General features: G+C 37.8%; 1 protein-coding gene across 1 annotated transcript in view; it reads right to left on the bottom strand.

The window, feature by feature from the left end:
- CRLF1 (cytokine receptor like factor 1) overlaps positions 1-23,718 on the bottom strand; it is a 110,197-nt gene extending 86,479 nt beyond the window's left edge. Inside the window, exon 1 of the mRNA XM_075854691.1 lies at positions 23,530-23,718. Within this exon, the coding sequence (XP_075710806.1) occupies positions 23,530-23,718 (189 nt within the window). The remainder of the gene's footprint in view (positions 1-23,529) is intronic.
- Positions 23,719-24,477: the final 759 nt, after the last annotated feature.

Here is a 24,477-nt window from a genome sequence, read left to right as displayed (position 1 = left end):
GCTTTATCTACCCATATCAATGTTCTTGTCATATGTGATAATATACTTATTTTGCTGGTGTATATGTTACTCCAATGCAGATCTGTGGTTCCTTGTGTGTGGGGAGGTAGGGGGAGATTTGATTGTTTGTTGTATAATACAAAAATCTTTAAAAAATAAATAAATTAGGTGAATTGAAAAAAAGTATTCTATTTCCTTATTCTCATGACATTGTATCGTGGAACATAGAAAATCATGGATTTATACTATTCTCCGTAGTTACAATGAGAACATCTTTAGAGCTCATGATGGGTGTTTACAAATCGACTGAAATACTTTTTTAATCCCGCCTCAGCATTGCCACAAGATCATACGCATGTATGCATACCTACAGTACATGAGCAAAAGTACAGTGACACCCATACATAACATACATATGTACTTGTTGAGCATCTCGCTCTAAATTGACATCAATATCAAGTTGCCCTTCCACCCTTCTTATCTGCTATGACAGCAGCTTCAATCACATTAAACCCCAAAAATATCCGTGAAGTGATATATGTAGTTAGAATTCCAGTGTATCCCATAGGTGTTTGATAGGTCAGGGCTCTGTGCAGGCCAGTCAAGTTCTATACACCAAACCTTTTTTAACAACACTTTTTGTGCATGAGAGCAATGCTGAAATGGGAAAGGCACTTTCCCAAGCTACTGCAAAAAATTTGGATGCATACAATATTTTAGGGAATCATTTCCCTTGACTGGAACTAAGGGGCCAAGCCAAATCCATGGTAATTTTATTACCAAATATAGTTGGCATTAAGTATTTAAGCTAGCAAAGTTCTACTGGCATCCACAAATACCCTTATTCATCCATCAGATGGTTAAGAGTGATTTATATCTTCAGAAACCATGCTACCCCTGCTAAGTCGAATGTCAGTGTGCTTTACACCCCTCCAGCTGATATTTGGCATGGTGATCTGAGGCTTGTATATAAATTCTTAGTGATTATAACCCAATCCAATCCATGAAGCTCTTAATATGCTACATGTTTCTCCACTTGGTGGTCCCTATCGGTGAGCTTGCTTGTCTTTTTGTTTGTTGGCTATAGACATTTCTGCTTCTCTTAACCCTACTACATTTCTAGCATTAAAAGTCAGAGCCTCATGCATAGCTTCAGTGACGACCATTCAAGATTTCGTGTTTCCACAAGAGGTTAGAAAATATATACAGTGATCTGATTGGTTGCCTATAGACTTAAGCATACGGCACGTTGTTTCTGATGAGCTAATGTATTCAATGTCTGATTCCTTATACAGAGTCTGCCTACACAAGCTCCTATCAAGACGTAACCCAATTAATCAGGTTTTTTTTTATGCATAGGTGGTATTTTTTTTAACTGAAGTGGGTAAATCTTCTATGAAATAGTAATATGGAACTGGATTAAATCAGTGCAGTATTTTCTTGTGCGAAGTGCAAAACGAGAAATGAGGAACAAAAAAGTGCACATTCCCTAAAGTTTCACTAGACAAATAACTGGTGGAGGGAGCTGTTTTCAGCACTGCTTTTATAGTAGAACCATTGCTAATGGCAGTGAAATATTATACACTGGCATGAAAAATCTGCCAAGATGGCAACTCACCAGAGCATTCTTTACTTCTGCATTTCCATGGCCCATAAAATGTTCCTGGATACTCACAGATGACCGAATTATCTTATAATCATTGGATAGATAGGCACAGCTCGCAGTGTTCTGTTATCGTTCTGCCTACATCATTATTGAGCTTCTTGAATCTATCATGTCCACTAGGACTTTCTAGATATTTCAAACCGGTTGCATAGCGTCTTAGATTTTAGTTTGGATTTAAGGCTCCTTATGCTTATCTAACCTTATGTTATTAGTTATTGTATCCTCTATTTGAATTACTATTATAAACCTCCTTGCATTTTCACATGTACAGTTCAGGACTTGCCCTATTGTGTCTATAGCTGGTCCTGATTTATATCCAAATAAATAAGTATTGTTCTGAATCAGATAAACACTTGACTATGGCAGTTTTATAATTTTATAAACCATTTACTGAATCAGGTAATATTGAACTGTGTTTGATTTGGTTAAAAATACATAAAAAGAATAGAAATAGAGAATTATGTTCCATAAAAAGTTGTTTATTATGGTATCTAATGTGGTTTATAACTTAAAGGGGTATTCCAGTTACGTCAAGTTACCCCCTATCCATAGGATAGGGTGTAACTTGCTCATCGGTCGGTGTCCGACAGCCTGGGACACCCACCGTTTGGTAGCGCAGGAGATAGCCAAATATAGTGTTCGGCTATTTCCGGCGTTGCCATAGAGAATGAATGGAACTCTGTTGAAACGGGGGGTACCGAACCCCCGTTATCATAAACGGTGGGGGTCCTAGCTGTCAGACACCCACCAATCACCGGGTAGGGGGTAACTTGTTGTATCCAAAATACCCCTTTAATATATATTTGGTATTTTATGGTAATCTACGTTAAGGTCAGTAGAAATACAGTGGAGATGTTGTGACATGGACACTGAAATGCGGTCATATTACAGCTGTGTGAAACTAACTTTAGATGTGTAACTAGTATGTAAACAGCCAAATTGTGAAGGATCACTTGGTCAGGTGTGGACCCTCTCCAGCTAAAGTAAAGCCTTCAGAATTACTATGGGACAGGTACAGCTTTATTTCATCATAGTAATCTACAGATACAATAAATCTACCTATATATTAAATTCACCAATTTTGATAGATATCACAAAGGTTTCCCTTACAAACAGTATAGTATTACTCATGCTGCCGTACCCATGAACATTAATTTTGTTATGAATATAAGTTTATAGTATTTTTCTCTCTATCAATGCAAATATCTCTGTCCCAAAAGGAAATAAACTGCTTCTAAAGCGCCATTTATGATTATTATCGTTATTACTAATAGTAACAATAATAACAATTTAGTAGTATTATATTTAATCAGTAATGCATACAGAAATATAAAGCAATTTACCAAGAGTGATGGGACAAATTTCCATGTGTTAGAAACTATTGTTTTAGTAACCATTCTTTCCGGTCACATTAAATGAAGCTGGAGGCATACAGAGGTACAGTAAGGGCCCATAAACTAGTATGGGCTCCATATTATGGCTCTGTACATTCTGGAGGTTGTACTGAGCCTTAATACGGCAATGTTCATGAGGTCTAACTGTGAAGACAAGTCATGATGTTTTCATGTCCTGGGGTCCAGTAAAATTTGTGCATGTTTGGCTATTAGTCTTTAACCCTTTGAAACAAAGGGTTAAAGACTAATAGCCAAACATGCACAAATTTGAGACATATTAAAATAAAATTTGCACATCTTAATTTTTACAGCCTATGTATGTATGCTTAGGCCGTCGGACTGTAAAGACCACAGAGCCAGTGGCAGAAACAAATTGATTATATGATATGTCTGTGTGTAAATAGATAAAGAGAGAGAGAGGAATATGATATAGATAGATGATAGATAGATAGATAGATAGATAGATAGATAGATAGATAGATATGAGATAGATAGATAGATATGAGATAGATAGATATGAGATAGATAGATAGATATGAGATAGATATGAGATAGATAGATATGAGATAGATATGAGATAGATAGATATGAGATAGATATGAGATAGATAGATAGATAGATATATGGATAGATAGATAGATATATGAGATAGATAGATAGATAGATAGATATGAGATAGATAGATAGATATGAAATAGATATGAGATAGATAGATATGAGATAGATAGATAGATAGATAGATCATTTTGTAAAGAAAGACATTTAAAAATGAAAGAAATTCCTATGTAAAATATAAAATTAAAATTCCCTCTCCCAGGCGACTATTTAACTTCTGACTTTCTCATTAGTTTCAGAGTTATTTCTGAGAATAACGTTAATGTTTTCTAGAATTTTGGCTTTCTGATTACTAGTTAAATGTCATGAGGCCTCTTAGAAGAACCTAATCCCCATTTAACTCCTCTAGGGGTCAAAGAACCACTGTGTTGATGACAGTTCTAAATTTTCTAAAATATTCGCACCTAAACAGGATCGAAGTATAATAAAGGCCATTTATCTATTAACCGTAAAACCCAAAAGTATCCAGGTTTTGTAGTGCAACCCAATCAAAGTCAAGTCTTTTTGAACGGATTATTCAGAAAAAAGTTTTCATATCAATGACTAGTTAGTATAGCTAGCTATAATATGGCTGCATTTTAACATCTGTAGTATAACCACAACACCAAGGTTCTACTAAACCGAACTTAGCTCATCATTGGATTCTATAGTGAATAAAAGTCAAATCAATAGAACCACGCAGGGGGAACCAGGTCCTACGGCCATAATACAGATGTTAAAATGCAGCCGTATTGAAGCCGTGAGAAGCCAGCATTACCTGTAAAACATACCAGATGAACATACATTTATAAAGCGCCATGAAATTTCATTTTGTTGATCTTATTGCTAAAGAAACTTTACCACAGCTAAATGCTTAGTGGGCACCTTGTTAATACCCATGGTATTTGCAGTGATTCTAACACTTTCGACAAATATGGCAACATATTTTATCCAGCTGATCGAAATAGAAAGACTTTTTTCACCTGCTATTAACAAGACGTTGAAATGTAAGTTGTAGAGTAAGTCACTGTTTTCTATGACATGTTGCTATTAGTGGGATATAGATGTGTTCATAGTAATCGTGTCACGTGTCACTGTCTGGAGCTTCCGGTGATAAAGTACATGCTCATGTATCATTGCTACCCCTAATAGGGTCTCTATATTGGTAGGAGCATTAATATCACAGTGCCCATCATAGTTTCTCCAGCTACTTTGAGACTTTACAAGTACATGGGTCAATTCACACATCAATGCCTGAAATTTAATATAGTATTCCATTATTCTGTTTAGCATACACCATCCTGATGTCTTTCTTGAAAAAATGTCTGATTTTTTTCGGTAATATTGCAATAAAGCTTTACATAAAAAAAAGTAAGAAGGAAGCATGTCCACAAACTGCATAAGTGTATCGAGTTTGGGATAATTTTAGAAAGTTTTCCAAGATATCAATAAGTAATGTTTATAGTTACCTTCAATTAATATAGGAACTCGTTATTATTACATTGATGGTCTTAAAAGCATTTACCACATAAGGCATTATTTTTAATGACCGGTATAATTAAAATATATTATTAAAGTTAAAGTATTAAATTAACCTAGTTATGACATCTGCCTGGCATTTAATGTGGGACTCTATAACAATAGGTCTGGATAGTAGATAAATCACCAGAAATGTGTATTTTACTGGCCAGCATGTCTGTTCCAGTAATGTTCAGTATACCATAGGGCAGTGGCCCCCGACATGTAGCTCCCCCGCATGCCCTGACAGCCCCATGCAGGTAGTTGCAATTTTGCAACAGCTGGAAAGCAACAGGTTGGAGACCAATGCTATAGATTATATCTTCAGGTAGGCTTCAAGGTGAGCATTGTGGTACGATTTACCAACAAGTTTTCTAAGATACATGTCGTATTTTTCATAGATAAATAACACTGTAGCACACAAAAAATTACAATAGTACAGTTATATTTCTGTTAATCTATATAAAATTATGTCATATATGTATAAACAGTATACATTGAAGTTTTTTTTTCTCCAAGTTGTAAAGAATAAAGAACACTACAGGAAAAGAAACCCAGAGTATGAAAACGGGGTCTGTCATGGAATTTGATCTGCTTCCCACTATCTAGATTAGTGTAATTTCACATAAACATACATAAAAGACTACAATAAGAAGAACCACTAATTAATATACACCCAGATGTCTTATAAATGAGTTAATAATCATCCACCCAATGTCCTTTGACTGATAAATTTAACATAATAGGTAAAAGTATATCAATCTGGATTATTTTATTTTTTTCCACAGACGTTTAGGTTCAGTTAAACTATAAGTTTCGGAAAACAAATTGCAAAAAAGTCACAAAATAGTTACACTTAAGACTTAAAGTGATAGTAAATTGTATATAGTTTGTAGTCCCAAACATTTACATAATTTGCTCAGAGTTTGATATCTTGGAATGTTTACATGGGAATTCATTTCGAAAACTCCCTGGTCTGTAGATCCCAATTTTACCTGTAATCATTGGAAACCATATATCTGCAGGTTTTTTGTATTTGCCTCATCTAGCAGCCAATAGACTATAATAAATAACATACGATTCCAAATCACATCTGGTGCCACTTTGGACCACAAGAAAAAAAAAAATATCTTTAATTTGGAAAAAGCATTCTACTTCTGTTTAGGATTTTTGATACTGAGAGCCCCGGTGCTGGTTTCCTAATGATGAAACGGGGTAATTTAGAAACAAGTCGATGGTTTTAACAAGCACAAGATGTTTTTAACACGTACAATTCCATGTGACCCCAGGTCTGCTTTGTTGAACTGTTTTTTTTTCTTTTTTTTACAATTTGGTCACTGAATAGCAAGGAGCAGACCACTTGTTAAAGCAGAAAAGAGCCTTGTTCCAGCAGTTAGTCCTCACAGACAATAGAGAACTTGAGCTGAAAATGAAATTAAAGCTTTACTCAGCATTCGTTAACACGGCGATGTCGGCCAAGAAACTGTACATGATCGGGTAAAATCAGTGACTGAAATGTAAAACGTAAGGGTAGTGCCTGCATTATTACATTTCCTTTATTCTATCATGTTAATGCACTCAGGACTTCCTGACTCACTGGCGGCCTTTTCTCCAGGCCAATAACGTGTAAACATATTGCTTATGAAGATGGAAATAACTTAATTAGGGTTAACTTGAGAAATTCCCATTTCACCCTTCGCTGTTTCCCCTATACTTGAGAAGGAAAAAAAAGAAAGAAAAAACTGACAGGACAAATAGACCTGCAGGTCGGCAGGAACATATGACCGTGAACTTAACAGCTAGGGAGCAGGTTATTGCGTCTTAATACAAATGAATAGTAGATTGGTAATCTTTACCTCACACCCCTTTTCCAGTTGCTAAGAACATATTTAGATTTCCTCACTCATTTACACGGCCAAGGGAGAAAAATAGGAAAAAATAATCCGTGTGTCGCTGTTACATTACCAGTTAATGAAGTCAATAGCAATACACATTTCCGTACTGCTTCCCAGGTATGAAGGAATGGCCAGCACCATTTTGAGGCTGAATAGTAATGGCTGTGTCTCTTTACAAGCGTGACACGGAATGTGGCTTTGTAAATTGCAACGCATATACAATGCCACCAGTATAAAATAGCGAACTGAGCAACATCTATGGGTTGGTTTTCATTAAGCAATGCACTTCTTATATTGCTGACATGCTTTCACATACAATAAAAGACGGATTATCAAGTAAAAAATGGGCAGTATATTTAGTGCATGTTCTGTGGAATAAGCCTAAGACTAATATAGTATATGTTTACTATATATATATATATATATATATATATATATATATATATATATATAGATAGATAGATACTGTATATAAAATAGATATAAAGGTATGTAAACACTCATCCAGTAAATTTTATACACGTATATAATACATCCATACCAGTTAACAATTATAACTGAGCTACATTTTAATAAAGCACATGACAACACACAACATTTAGAATAATCATGCTAGGAATTAATCTGTAGTTAGGAATAAGCTCACAGGTAATGTAAAGTGCATTAATCTGACCATGCTATTTGTGGCATAATGCTAAAAACCTACTGCATCGCCTTTTCTTGTAAATATCTTACATATTTCCGCACAGAACCAGACCCTCTAGGTCTGACGTGTTAATGGTAACAATATGATAACTCTACCAGGCATTATCATTTCTTAAAGGCAAACTGCTGCGGGATGCTCACCTATGACCACTCTGACTATCTCTGACTGTTTGCAGAGTGGACTGGAAAATAAAGTCCAGTATTAGAATTCGCCGCACATGAACATAATAACATACGTATTCAGTTTATTTTACCGGCACAAAGTACAATAAGATATTTTAGCTGGTAAAGGTGGCTGAAGGAATTTCGATTTGAGTTTTATTCAAATAAGTAGCACCGTCTTCTAAATACCATATCACATTACCAGGCTAGAAAACAATAATGTAACCCGTGTGCCGCACAATCTTCACTCCTACATATAAGCACCTATGTCTATTAAAGCAAAGGTGCATTGTTTTCTCCTACCCCTATAATATAACACCTAGATGTAGATGTTTAATATTGACCGTGCCATATTAAATTCAGCCCCACAGACAAGATTTTAGAAAACACATAGATGTCAATCGTTTCCTAGAGGCCTGAGAAACTAATACACTTTTAGGGGTATTTAGCATTGCAGTAGATAGGTACCAGATTCCTGAGCAGCTCAGCTAGCATCCCATCATCTGTGTCCAGCTCCTACCTAATACCATTGCTCAATGATTCTCAATTAATATAGTCCTGCAAGTAACACATACAAAGCTTGACCACTTGAGACCCTCTAGAAAGATTACATTTTCTGCTTTTCTTCAAGCAAGTCAAATCAGGAATTCTCAGAATAGCACTTTAGCCTTTCTGCCTGTACTTCAGCTATTGCATCCTCAGTGCATATAGATGTCATTTGGAGAAACATTTTTGTACACACATCATTGCACTAGGGTGAGTTTACGCACGTGATCTTGTGTTTCTTAGCTTTGTATATTTTAGCTATCCTTTAAAACAATAATTCCAGCGAGCGTCTTAAAGGCACAGCGGAAACACTGCCAATCCTCAGGCAGAACGATTTATGTGAACGTACCTTTTCAATTTAACAAGGTCTGTTCCACAACTGTAGTCTCTTCATATGTTCTAGGCTTTACGTTGCAGCTGAAAGCTGTACCACTACTGTTTAAATTTACATTCTTGTATCCGGTGCTTTCATCTCTATCTTTTTTTATGATAGGAGAATGCCAGGTGCTTTACCTTATTTATTTCTACAGCATTAATACTGGACAAAACAGCTATCTTTCAAAAATATAAAACCCTGTCATAAATATATATATATATATATATATATATATATATATCTCAATATATATATAGATATATTGATATCTATCTCTATATATATATATATATATATATATATATATATATATATATATATATATATATATATATACATATATATATATATATATATATACATATACACATATAAATATGTGTATATATACATCATAAAATATAATATATTGTATATATTAGACAGATTATTTATATAAATACATATATTAGAGATAAATCTATATATGTATATCTTGTTATACAGGGTATCTATTTATCAAGCAATTAAAATAAAACATTGAATTCATCTATGGCACATATTTTATAATTTATCACATAGATCTACAAAAATTTTAATTCACAAATGAATTATACATATTTGATTATATCACTACAAGTATTAATGATGTTATTATATAGTAGAGCTACATACAGCTCTCTTATAGAACCACTGCTTTCAAATTGTCCCTAAACCTGTGCATGCATTACCAACAAAAAATACAAAGAATATTACTTACGAGTCAAGGAGTTCACAATTAACATGCATATCCATAGGAATACTAAAGTGATCATATTTCAAGGCTTTTTAAATCCACTTGAGCACTTAAAATAAATTCCACCTTGAATCTTGTAAATTCCAGAAGAATTTTTTTTCCCCGCTGGTATGTACTGCTGTAAGGAAGTTGCTTGTCTATGTGCTTTTATTATAATATAGGTTTTCTATATGAGCTAGAGAAATAAGTGAAGCATGTATAAAGGAAACAGACAGCTTGCAGGTTAAGGAAAACCCTTTTGCAAGTCTGAGCAACTGAGAACTGACAAGCTAAATATGCCTGTAGCCCCATTCATTTCCCCGCCCACATGGGTTGCCAAAATTACCAAGCCCTACAGAGCTGGAGAAGACATTCTTTGCTATTCCTCCGCTGCCCCCTTTTTGTCATTCCCCCCTCTTTTTACTCTTTTCGTCTGCTGACATTTCCTGATTTTTTTTTTCACTCTAGCTTCGTAAAAAACCTTCAGATGTGAGTCACGACCAGGAATTGTCTGAGTCGTTAAATGAGGTCACTTACAACATCACTTTAACTGCCAAGGTTTAATTTGTGTCGTCATTAAAATATCAAACTGGTGATGGCGTTAGAGTGCCAGAGCAGATATCAGCAGTTTTTTTAATATTAACCAAAAAGTTTTATGTGCAATATCCAGCACAGCACTGATGTTCTAAATATGAAGTAATATCTCTCTAGAGTTACATTTACTAGGCATGACTCAATGAACAAAAGTTTGCCACAAAGGTAACACAAAATTATAAAATGTCAATGTAGTATAAATACAATATTGGATCTAATTAAACGCAATCATAATTAGAACAGCAGAAGATGAATTTTGCTTTTCAACGTTACAAAAGTTTATTTGACCAGAATCAGTCATATATCTGTAGGGAGTGCAGATATTGCAGTCCCAACAATGTAAAGTCAAAGTTAGTTGGTGGGATCAGGCATAGCTTTTTCATCAGGGCTGCACCTCTAACCTCAATGACAGCTGTTTTTGTAGATTATAATCCAGTTCAATTGTGGAAACTTTTATACCTGTAATCTGCAATGTTTTTATACAAATGTACACATTTATTAAAACCGTAGTATATCTCTATACCAGCCTGCAATATAATAAATTATTTAATTATATAAACTCTGTAGAGAGGTAACATCAAGCGACCCCACACAGGGCAGACTTGTATAAACAGTGTACAGGAGTACAATCAACCCCTTAACGATAAGCGATGAATATATCTGTCACGAGCGGGTGCCACTGTAACCATGAGATCAACTGCCAGGATCGGAGATAATTCCAATCCTAGCAGTTTAAACTCTTAGATTCCACGATCAATAGTGACCGCAACGCAATTGTGGGTCGCCCATGAATTAACATGCCAGAGGCATGGCCCAATAGGTTGCCTGTCAGTGTGCAATAATGCCTTGGAATACTAAGCATTCCAAAGTATTATACAAGAGATCAAAGAATTGCTGCTTCAAGTCCCTTAGTGGGAAATCAAAGAACAGATCAAAAACTAAGTTTCATAAAATTTAATAAAACTAAAAAGCACCACCCCCCAGAAAAAAAAATTATTAAGAAGAAATAGATATTTGGTATCTAGGTAATCGTAATGATCTGTAGGTTAAAGCATATTTATACCATACAGCACATAGCTAAAAAAAAAAAATTCTGGCGAATTTGCTGTCTTTCTTGCATCCCTCCCACAAAAGGTTATAAAAATTAGTCAAAAAATTATATGTACCTCGGGAGATAGAGTTGCACCAAGTTTTCTTGCTTAAGGATGCCTCCCATATTCTTAAGCACTTGCATGGCTTTTCCAGGTGCGTGAGAATGCAGGAGAATTTGTATGAAATACTTTCGCGCTGGTACAAAACGACAGAATTTTTATATAAAATTCATCTTTCACCCACGAATCTCTGCTGGAGACGCAATGGGGAGACCGGTAGCATTTCCCATGTATGGTGGTCCTGCTCTCGAATACAATTGTTTCGGAAGCAGGTAGAATCCTTGATTTCTGAGGTATGTTCTACTTTCATCACTTTATCTCAAGATCTTATACTATTCTGGTTGCCACAAAAAGATCTAACACCCTCTTCTAAGAATCTCCCTACCCACATAATAACAGCGGCGAAATTGTTGATACCATCTAAATAGAGAGATTAATCCGCATCCTTCATTGATCAACTTGTCTCCAAATTTCATCAACTATGCAGGTTAGAAGAATTGGTGTGTTGGGAAAACAAAAATTGGAGTTCTTTCCTACAGGTCTGGCAACCCTGGATAGATTGTAGGGATACAATTCCATTGTCTACTACCTGAAAACATTAATAATGTGCTTTATCCTTGTCTTACTCTTGTTAATATTTCAGTTTCATTAAAGCATATTTGTGGGTACATTACATTAGAGTCATCGCAGATAGTTTCCTTTTTTGCTTCTTCCTCATCACCCATATTATGAACACGGCAGTTGAATACGGTTACTTGGTTTTTGTTCTAACTTTGTTTACGACAAACATTCTCGCATTGATGTACAGAAGATGCATACCCACTCAGATGTTCAGCAGTTGTTTGACAATGTATTCTTCATTTTATGCTCCTGTGTGTATACATGATTTGTCTTTATGCTTTATTGAGAATAGAAGTTAATGCTCTCTAGATGGTTACTACTGCTTGTCATGTATTATTTGATAGTTGTCCTTAACTGCTGTCTTAATAATGTAAAGCTTGTTTTCTCTCTCTATACAACTGCTTACCTATTTGAATTCATAAAAAGAGTTTATACAAAAAAAATGATATGTACCTCAAAATGGTAATTATTAAAGCTACAACTCATCCCGCAAAAAAGAAACCATCATACTACTAGAACGAAAGAAAAAGTTTTTTATTGTGCAAAAGTGCTAGAAGGTAAAAATAACTATACACGTTTGGTATCACTGCATTCGTAACAATCTGTAGAAAAAGTTATCATGTTATTTTTATCACATGGTAAACAGCAAAAAAACAGGCAATGTAGCAGAATTGCTGTTTTTTTTATACTCCCTTCCAAAACAAAAACGAATAAAAGCTAGACAATAAAATATATGTACTCCAAACTAGTGCCATTGGAAAACACAACTCGTTCCGTGAAAAAAAAATTCCTTATACAGCTACATTAACAGAAAGAAAAAGAAAGTTATAGCTCTTGGAATGTGAGGATGAAAAAAATGGTTTAGTCATTAAGGCCCAAACAGGCCTGGTCATTAAGGAGTTAAGACAATAATAAATCGTAAGCATCAAAGTACGACATGTATATGCAGATGGAATGCCTGCCTCCAATTGCCAGAGAGAAGTTTTCTGAAAATCACAAAGAAAATGGCCAAAAAAAGTTTAATCAAGTGTAAAAAGTATAATCACCCCCGATGAAATAGAGAATAAGACGGATTAAAAAAAAAGGCAAAAAGGAAGAAAAGGAAAAAAAGGTGTAGAGTCAGGGAAGGAGAAAAGGAAGTCAGGGCAGTGCAATTAGTTGTATCCTGGAAAGCCAACCAGTTTTAGCAAGTTGAAGGTGAGCCCCTCTGAGAACAAGACGTGAGGTACTCCATCCTCATAATCTCTTTCAATTTCGCCAAAAAATCAGAGGCCAATCAAAAGAGGTTTCTGACAGGAGTTGGGTGTACAATCCAATGCAACGGCATGCATCATATCCTTGTATTTATGGGCAGGAATCTCACTGTGGTGTTGCAAAAACAAAAAGGGCCCAAACATGGTACCTAAATAGGCATTGACAGGCCATTTGGTTAAGGTGTGCCTCATGGGAGTGGGGGAGATTGCGTAAAAGGGTGAGCGCCCGTGATGGTCTACGGGTCTTGCAGCTTTGTTGCGGAAGAGATAGAATGGAGACCAGGAGCTCGTGGCAACAAAAACTTTACTAAGCTGGAGTAAACACCCCTGGTCGTAGCAGGCAAATATATCTGATGCACAGAATCCTAGAAATGGCGGTTCGGGCTGGCGGTCCTCTCTTATGCAAGGGATGTTCGGTAAATTCAGGCCCACAAGGCCCCAACTGACTGCACTTCTCCACTGGGGAGGATACTTCCCGTCACCCACCGACCACAGCTGACACAGCTGACACAACACCTCACACACAGGGATGCTCCTGCCCGTCTACCGAAATAAACTCCAGTACCCACAGACTACGGTCTACCAGCTTGTGTTGTCGCACACAAGCAGATTCAGCAGCATTTTCAGTTTGCTCCCTATCACTTGTCCCAACAGCTCTCTCTCTAGCTAGGTTCCTCTTATTCTACACAAACACTGAACACTATTGGTGGGAACAGCAGCCGTTTTATACAAGAAGTAAAGATTAAAAGCGCAATGTGAGCTGAAGCCCCCGGAGGGCTTTTCTTATTTTAAAATATAATGTGTTCTGTTAAACTTAAGTCCTTTGCTAAGCAGCCTGCAGTCGCTATTTCAGCTATCGCAAACAGGCAGTGTGGTATATTACTACACTAACGTCATATTGCTATATTGGGACTTTCAGCTCACATTGCGCTTTTAATCTTTACTTGTTTGCTGATTAGTTATTTCTAAATAAAGTTATACGTTTAATACTAGTAAGCATTTAATAGGTACCTGGGAAACAAGGGCTAATCTTTTTGCCTTTGGCAATATTGATGTGTCTTGTTTGTATTGCAGCCCACCAGCTACCTGGGTCCTTCATTTTGTTTTTTCATGTTTTATACAAGAGGCCCTCAGCATTAAGACATGGTATAGCCACACTGTTTTGTCCTGGCTCTGTTGTCCTGGCGCAGCAAACCATTAATAAAGATGGCGGCCGGGCCGTGTATTCCAACACAAACAATTTAGACCACCAAGACTTTTCAGTGGAAAATTATCACACAGAGACATGAATTTCCCATTGAAGCCAAAGGGAGGCTGATTTCATGCAGATTTCATCACGGAATCCGTATGAAAACTGGAACGTGTGAATGGGGCCTTACCCTTGTACTAGTTTTTATAAATATCCCTCATTGTATGTTAGCATCTGGCATTTTATACTGCATGAAAAACGCACACATGAAAAAGGTAGCATTTTTTTTTAATGTAACGTGTTTATTTCTGGCATTTTTATATGCGTTTTTTTACTTTGTAACCTTTTGAACATGCGTTTTTTTCTGCTATTTCTAAAAAAAACTCCATACTAAGCGCATGCACATTTTGAAAAAACACACTGACACCAAAAACCACAAAAAAGCCACAAACCAAAACGCTTTTTATGTAGCCTATTCAATAATTCACTATAGACTTTTAAGTAACATTTCACAGCAGGGTTTTTTACCTATAAAAACATTGTGAAAACGCCCAAAAAAGTGATGGCCGTTAAAACAACAGCCGCCACACGGATGCATGTATTTCAATGGGGCTGTTCACACGGCCATTGTTTCAACGGACCGTGTGAAGGGTCCGTTGAAAAATAGAACATGTCCTATTTTCTTTACAGACTTAACTGTATGGGGATCTGTGAAAACGGGACCTGCACGGGGACCAGGCGGACGTGAAAAACGTCAGTTTTTCACTTCAGAGTTTCCCCACGTTCGTCTGAATAAGGCCTTACTGATATTTAGTAAATGTTAATGTGATCTGGATATGATCCTATATAATGTGATTAAGGGATACATTAGAAAATATCATACATGCATGTGTGTCTACTCACCAAGAATAATGTATTTAACAGTTACATGAAATAGATATGTATACATTGTTATTAGCAATGTAAAGGTTAATTCCCTTTAGCACTGAGTAGCATGACCTGTTATCTTTTCCCTGAATGGTAATTCACCATACCATCAAGGGTCACTAACAGGTACAACAAAAAGTGTAATGACGGTGATATGTCCATTGGGTTAAAGCAATATAAATTCTTTAGGCGGAGTGAACGAATGACAGCAAATCCCAAGAATAACAAAGAAAACACAAAAGACACAAAATAATTCCTGAATGATCTCTATGCAGCTGTACCAAAGCTACAAGCCATAGGTCAAATTCATTGAAGCGCATAACAAATTATTTCTAAGCAACATTAGGGTAAATCTAAAAATAATGCAGAAGGTAATCCAAGTTCTGATGCAACATTACCTGACTTCAAACATTGTTATCTGAGTGGCAGAGAGGTTATCTTCCTCTTACATCCATTTACTATCAATCTTAATCTCCTCATTGTTAGGGTCAATGAAGACTAAAGTGCTCTACATCCATCGTTTACAAGTATTTCTGGAGCGGCATGATTCACAAAGGCAAAGGTGGAGCACAGCTGCCATATAAATTACTGTATATATTCTTTCATTACACTATACCCCTCTGCTACTGATCCTTCACAACTATAGATAGTCCTCTTATGAAGTGACACAACTGTTATCTCTGTCTGCATTTTTGAAGGCAATGGTCTGAAGCCATCCAAGTATATAAAGAAGGAGACAATTAATTGACTTGAGAATGTCATTAATACTAAAGTGATTGCCGTAAGGCATGTTTTGACTATACTTTGTGCCCTCATCTGTTTTGGGGCACTCTTTGGCTTTTGGACTCTTTTTGGCCACTCCAGATTTTTAACATTGTTATGTTGTGCAGCTTTAGTTTTATGTTTGGAGAAATGGGCAGGACAAACTCTTTTGGGGCCTAAGGCAAACTGTGCCCCCACTCCTTCATAGCAGTACCTTTATTCTGTCAGCCATAGTGCCTCTTTACAGTTACGTCCACAGCACCACCTTGAATACCAGCCACAATACATCCCATGAGTTTCAGCCACAATGCACCAATAAGTGTCAGCCATAATGCCCCCTATGAGTACTTGCCACAATAGCCACCTTGAATGCCAACCATATTGCCTCAGACAAATATTGGACACAATGAACCCCATGTATAGCAGTCCCAGTGCCCCATTAGGGCCAGCTATAATGCCCCAGCAGTACTAACTACAATGCCCCTTTAAGAGTACTAGCCACTGTGACTGCATAAAAGCCATGACACAGTATTCTCAACTGCGCCTGGCTCCCACAATGTTCAAGGTAAACTCAGTAATAAATAGTTGGATCTTTAGGATGGGCCGCCCATAACTGATCTCCTTTTCACAAATGATGTGACTTCTAACACAAAGTGGCTATTTGAGTCATGATCTAGGTGTGTCATAGTAACAAAAGTAGAATAGTCATGCGTTCAATTATTTTGTGTGTAACAATTGTAATGAATATAGACTTTTTAGCAAACACTATATAGACACCCCTCCTATTTATTTAGTTCAGGCGCTTAAGCTACAACCATTGCAAACAGATACATAAAATCAAGCACACAGCCATGCAATCTCCATAGACAAACATTGCTAGTAGAATGGGTTGTACTGAACAGCTCAGTGATTTTAACGGTGGCACTGTAATAGTTACATAGTTAGTACGGCTGAAAAAAGACACATGTCCATTAAGTTCAACCAGGGGACGGGAAAAGGGAAGGGAAAATTTTCTACACATACGAGCTAATACTTTTTTGTTCTAGAAAATTATCTAACCCTTTTTTAAAGCCATCCACTGTCCCTGCTGTGACCATCTCCTGCGGTAGACTATTCCATAGATTCACAGTTCTAGACAGCATCATATGATGCGCGGCTGCGTGCTTTTCGCGCAGCCGCCATCATTATGACACGCGTGCTTTTCTGTTTACATTCATCCTTTTGACAGCTGTTGCGCGAAACAGGCAGTTCGCACGGAAGTGCTTCCGTGCGACCTGCCTGGTTTTCACGCAACAATTGACTTCAATGGGAGCGTGATGCGCGAAATTCGCCTAGATATTGAACGTGTCGCGCAAAAAGCACGGACTGTCTGTACTGCCCCATAGACTTCTATTGGTCCATGCGTGCCGCGTGAAAAACAAGCGGCCTGCACGGACGCAATTCACGTTCATGTGAATCCGCCCTAAAGAAGGCTTGTCGCCTCTGCAGTTTGAAACTTTTTTTCTCCAGACGGAGGGAGTGCCCCCTTGTTTTTTGAGGGGGTTTTACATGGAACAGGATTTCACCAGATTTTTTGTATGTGCCATTAATATATTTATATAAATTAATCATGTCCCCCCTTAGTCGTCTTTTTTCAAGGCTAAATAGGTTTAATTATTTTAATCTTTCCTCATAACTTAGATTCTCCATGCCCCTTATTAGCTTCGTTGCTCTTCTTTGTATTTCTTCCAACTCCAGGGCATCCTTTCTATGAACTGGAGCCCAGAACTGAACTGCATATTCTAGATGAGGCCTCACTAATGCTTTGTAAAGTGGCAATATTACATCCCTGTCCCGCGAGTCCATGCCTCTTTTAATACACGACAATATCCTGCTGGCCTTTGAAGCAGCTGATTGACACTGCATGCTGTTATTTAGTTTATGATTTACAAACACAGAATAGAAAAAAGGAGGGATCCTCCAGCTCACCTAAGTATAGTAGTCACACTGTCTGTAGCGCTCGGGTCCTCGTGTCGGCACACGTAGTGGATAAGACCAGAAGAAAATAGGAAAGGATCCAGCGCTGACACCAGGAATATCTGTTAAAATTGAAAACTTCTTCCAAGTTTTATTTAGCAACAAGGGGTATTAAAAATAGATCTGTGTTTGTTCCGAGTCAAATGGCTAGTTGAAGGGGATAGGCGGGTGCCTACGCGTTTCAGATGCGATCTGCGTCCTTAGTCATGGCTTTCTGTCAAACTCTGACTGGTTCTTCTTGTCATTTACAAATACACCCAGATCCTTCTCAACAAGTGACTCCCCTAGTGTAGCTCCCCCTAGGACATATGATGCATGCAGGTTGTTGGTACCGAGATGCATAACTTTACATTTATCTACATTAAACTTAATTTGCCAACTGGACGCCCAAACACTTAGTTTGTTTAAATCCGCTTGCAATTCACGAACATCTTCCATAGACTGAACTATATTAAATAGCTTGGTGTCATCTGCAAAAATAGAAATAGTGCTATTAATCCCATCCTCTATATCATTAATAAATAAGTTGAATAATAGTGGTCCCAGCACTAAACCCTGGGGTACACCACTTATAACCGGGAACCATTCAGAGTAGGAATCATTGACCACAACTCTCTGGATACGGTCCTTGAGTCAATTCTCAATCCAATTACAAACTATATTTTCTAAACCTATAGTCCTTAATTTACCCATTAGACGTCTATGAGGGACAGTGTCAAATGCCTTTGCAAAGTCCAAAAACACTATATCCACAGCGGCCCCTCTGTCTAGGCTTCTGCTCACCTCTTCATAAAAACATATCAGGTTACTTTGAAAACTTCTGTCCTTAGTAAAACCGTGCTGGCTGTCACTTATAATACTATTTTTTTTGTCACATAATCCTGTATATAGTCCCTCAATAGCCCCTCAAACATTTTCCCCACGATGGATGTTAAGCTTACTGGTCTATAATTACCCGGGGAAGACCTAGAGCCCTTTTGGAAAATAGGCACCACATTTGCCCTGCGCCAATCCCTTGGCACTATAGCAGTCACTAGAGAATCTCTGAATATTATGAAAAGGGGGAACTAAGCTCTTTAAGAACTCTAGGGTGTAACCCATCTGGTCCCGGGGCCTTGTGCACATTTATTTTATTTAATTTAGCTTGGACCATATCTACATTCATCCAATTCAGTATATCAACTGATATATTAACAGTACTGGCACCAGCAACATAGGATGCCACAAGCCAGTTTGTGAGATTTCTGATCTGTTAGATTTGCCCCAATTAACTGTAAGAGCTATTATTGTGACATGGAAACATCTAGGAGTGACAACAGCTCAGCCACAAAGCAGTAGAACACACAAACTCACAAAGCGGGGCCACCGAGTGCTGAAGGGCGTGGCACATAAAAATCGCCTATCTTCTGTTCAAAACTGCCTCTGTAAGTGACATAAGTATAGCCTAAGATCACTTTCTGCAATGCCAAGAGTCAGGAGCTGGTTTGTAATGACATATCACAGCCTGTGGAACGTCAGTCAAATAAGGAAGGGCATGTTTAGGGGCGGGACAGCATGACTCTTCAGGATAGTGGCATGATTCAGGACAGTGGCACCTCCCAGATGACTCTTGAACATATGTAATAAGTTCATTTTATACATTATGCAGCATCGGGGGAAATTATACGGGGGCATTTTTATAATACTATCACCGTCCACTGTAACATTCAGTTTAGGAGTCTAAAAACTTGTGACATGTTTCTTTCAATATTTGGAAGGAAAATCTTAACCCCTTCCCGCTCCTGGACGTACCATTAGGTCATGGTAACTGCATCGTTCGCGCTCCATGACCTAATAGTACGTCACGAGAGGATCCTGCAATTCGGCCGTCCTCCCGGCACATACAAGAGTTGTGACAACTGCTGTCTCGTACAGCAGTTACCGCAGCTCCTTCAGCGGGGACCGATCATGGTGTCCCCGCTGATTAACCCCTTAGAAGCCACTACATGGCGGCGATGGTGGCTATGGCAACGGAAGGCCTAATAATGGTGTCCGGCTATGCCATCTACGGAAGCCTAGTGGGTCCAGATGAGTAGCTGACAGCTCTAATACACTGCACTACGCATGGCCTCCTGCCCTCAAGTCCCCTAGTGGGACAAAGTAAAAAAGTAAACAAAAGTTGTGTAAAAATAAAGTTTTAAAAGTAATAAAAAGTAATAAAAAGTAAAAATCCCCCTTTTTCCCTTATCAGTCCTTTATTATTAATAAAAACAAATAAACTATACATAGTTGGTATCGCCGCGTCCGTAACGGCATGAACTACAAAAGTATTTAGTTATTTAGTTATCTATCTCGTGCGGTGAACGCCATAAAAAAAATCATAATAAACCTTTCCAGAATCACAATTTTTGGGTCACTTCACCTCCTAAAAAATGGAATAAAAATAGATAAAAAATTCGCATGTACCTAAAAATAGTACTGATCGAAACTACAGTTCGTTATGCAAAAAACAAGTCCTCACACCGCTTTATTGATGGAAAAATAAAAAAGTTATGGCTCTTAGAATATGGCAACACAATAAGTAAATTATTTTTTATAAAAAGTATTTTATTTTGCAAACGCCATAAGACATAAAAAAAACTATAAACATATGGTATCGCCTTTTTAAGGGGTTTCCCCTGTACTGGTACCTCAGAAGCTCTGCAAATGCGACATGGCGCCCAGAAACCAATCCAGCAAAATCTACATGCCAAATAGCGCTCCTACCTTTCTGAGCCCTGCCGTTTGTCCAACCAGCAGTTTATGACCACATATGGGGTATTGCCGTAATCGGGAGAAATTGCTTTACAAATGTTGGAGGTGCTTTTTCTCCTTTATTCCTTGTCAAAATTAAAAATTCGTACCTTTTATCGGAAAAATGTGATTTTCAATTGCACAGGCTAATTCCACAAAATGCAGCAAAAAACCTGTGGGATCTAAATGCCCACTATACCCCTAAGTTCATTGAGGGGTGTAGTTTGCCAAATAGGGTCACTTTTGGGGGGTTTCCACTGTTTTGGCACCACAGGACCTCTTCAAACCGGGCATGGTGCCTAATAAAAAGGAGGCCTCAAAATCTACTAGGTTCTCCTTTGCTTCGGAGGCCTGTGTTTCAGTCCATAAGCACACTAGGGCCACATGTGGGATATTTCTCAGAACTGAAGAATTTGGGCAAGACCGTTATTTACAGCTGGAGAAGTTTAGGAAAGGGGATAATAGAAATGAACTTTTGACAGCAGCGGCCAGTGAGGGATAAGTAAAGTTCAATAGGTGAAATGCTGGTGACAGGTTCCCTTTAAGGCCAAAACTAGGGGCTAGAGAAACTGTAGTGAACATTTTGGCCACAAACTTGAAATTTGTTCATTAACTGAATGTCTTAATGACCTGCACAGTGCTTGAGCTAAGGTGCTTAATAGAGCCGTGAGTATAACAGGATAACAACTTTATTCATTTATAAAAGACAATCACTTCTTAAGTAGTTTGTTTTAATAAGAACTTAATCTTCTAAAGGAAAACACCATTCTTTCTCACCCAAGAATAGACTGCACCAAAAGGTAAGGAAATACCGCCAATACTATAGTCAAAAGAAACTCAGATTATCTGAAAATAACTTAGCTTTGGGATGTCAAAGGCTTTGAGATGCCATTTAACATTTGCTGTGATTCACTGTGAACACTACTATGCCTTCCCACGGCAAATGACTGCTGTCTCACAGAGAAGGTCACTTGATATGTGCTGTCTATTTAATTTCAATACATTGGATTATGCTTTATTACAGAATACTGACTTTACTCAAATGACTCACTTAGAAGGACCTGCTGCAGTGACATTTGGATAATGGCTTAGGCATTTATTAGACATAAAGCTGCTTGAACAGAACAATCAATAATGGTAAGATGTCTTCTCTCTGCTGCTGCCTCTAAGTAGTCTTAGGTGTTAAATGCTAAGAACTGCCTACTGTAAGAGATAGTCAGAGGGTGGATGACCTGTATCATTAAGGATTGACACTGGCTGAACTGAAGGGAGAAGTCTAATGAGTCTTCACCAGGAATTATTGCAACAAAATAAGGGTTTTGCTGCAAAGATGAATAGGTGTCTTAGTCAGATCAGTCCTCGCAGGTTTCTGCTCCGTTCCATGCCTATGCATTTCTAATCTTTATGCTGAATACAGTACCCCATTTGCCTTTAAGCATTGTACTGTAGATGGTTATCCATCAAGGCCATAATAATTTTTGCCTTGATCGCTGACTTTACAATTGGGGAAATAAATGATTACACCAACCCTAAAACATTCTAAGTTCTAGGAAATCTCCAAATTAGACAAACCCTCATCCCTACACCTTCAGATGCTAAAATATTGATAAGTAGAGGTTTATTATCACAGCCACCCCCATATGAGGCAAGTTTAGCAACCTACAGCATATCATAAGAGGTCAGATGATCTATCTATGGCTCCCTGTACAAGTTAAGGGATATACCAAGAGACTTAAAGTTCTGATTACTGGTACAAGTGCTGTTTGTAACATTTCTTTTACTAAGGCTATATTAATTTGCTATGTATTTTGCTATGATCTGACTAAGAAAGCTGGGAAAAAGATATTAACTTTGTCAAAATGTTGAAAATTATCTGTTGTTTTGAATGAAAGTGATAACTGTGTAATAAATATTGCCATATACCTATTTTGTAGAGTCCAGGGATGAAAGTAATGGTGCTTTCTACTATGTAAAGGATGTAAAGGACTGTGTAATGAAATGAGAAAGAAGAGTTTGAAGGAATCTATGACCTTCAAACTGTATTTGTTCTAGGGGAAAGGAGAGCCACCTAGCAACAGCTAACGGGTGCAGGCGGCAGCCTCCCCGGGCCGTCTTAGATGCGATCGCGGCAGCCATAGCAGCCGCAGTCATCCCGGAGGAGTTCTCGCGAGAGAGTGGGAACTCTCCTCAGAATTTTTCCAATGAGGCAAGATGGCTAGTCCAAATCCCCGATAACCAAGCGGGAGATAAATGAAGCATGGAAACATGATAGGTAACATTATTTGATGCTACAAAGGAAGGTTATACAGCAGTTAAGATAAGGTCTAACAGATGTCTGCCCCATCTGGAATGGTTGAGAACTGAACGTGGAGTTGAAGCCAGTAGTACACAGGTAAGGATCCTGAGAGTATGAAGTAAACTTCAGTCTAGGAAAGTCAACCTTGTTAGGGAGGGAGAACGAGAGGCATTTTTATAATACTATGACCATCTAGTATAATAGCATGGTGGCAGTTTAGGAGTCTAAAAACTTGTGTCAGGTTTCTTTAATACCTGGAAGGAAAATCTTGAGAATACTGTAGTGAACATTTTTGCCACAAACTTGAAATTTGTTCATTAATTGAATTTCTTACTGACCTGCACAGTGTTTGAGCTAAGGTGCTTAATAGAGCTGTGGGTGTAACAGATGTGGCTTATCCAGCTCTTTTCACCTGGTGCGGCTAGAGATATCTTTCCCTGAGAAAGGGCTAGTTCCAACACCATATCCAAGAAACTCTTAGTGGAGAACTTGGAAGGGATAAGAACAAAGTGGCAACGTAAGGCCATGCTTCATTATATTTGTGACCCAACAGTCCATGGAGATTTCTTCCCATATATTGGTATGAACTGAAGGCAAAGAGATTGTTTGTGTTCTTACCTGACAGGGATTTCTTGGAGGGACCAGGTCTAGAAGGATTTGCTTTTGCCTGGGAGAATGGTCTGATAAAGGATCTCTTTGACTGTCCCGGATTATCTCTTTCTCTGCACGAAAGGGCTTTTGAGAGACTATAGATCGCTTTTAGTAAAGCCATTTTGGAGGATAATAAAGCCTTAGCGTTTAGAGTTGTGGAGAATTACACTTCTTGCTTCGCTTTTGATAACATAAGGAGCAAAGGACCCACCGCATCTGATATTTTAAATTGGATATATCTAAGGGTCTGGTCACAATTATCAATATTATCAGAAGGGAATGCTGACCCAGTAAAAGATGCAAAGCGGGGTCTATTTCAGGTGCTATTAATGCCTGAATATCAGGAATTCCCACAAAAGTTCTAAGGACTAGGTCGTCTTCCTTCACTAGAGATGAACGGAAGGCGAGTTGAGCAAATTCTTTCACCTCTTAGGTGTCTGGTACCACCTCTGAGTGAATAATTTGGAAGGAGGTGTCCTGCCAGCTAGTGCTATGTATAGGAGCCTTAGTATCACTAAGTGACTGTGGCAACGCTTGGGTGCTGCATTCCACAACCACAACCACCCTAGACTTTTTCTTTATTATTGGTTCATCCTCAGAAGATGAATTGAAAGATGGGGAGGATAGAGGGTGTT

This window comes from Rhinoderma darwinii, chromosome 1, assembly GCF_050947455.1.
Source record: "Rhinoderma darwinii isolate aRhiDar2 chromosome 1, aRhiDar2.hap1, whole genome shotgun sequence".
In the NCBI taxonomy this organism is placed as follows: Eukaryota; Metazoa; Chordata; class Amphibia; order Anura; family Rhinodermatidae; genus Rhinoderma; species Rhinoderma darwinii.
This window is presented reverse-complemented; position numbering and strand designations above follow the sequence as displayed.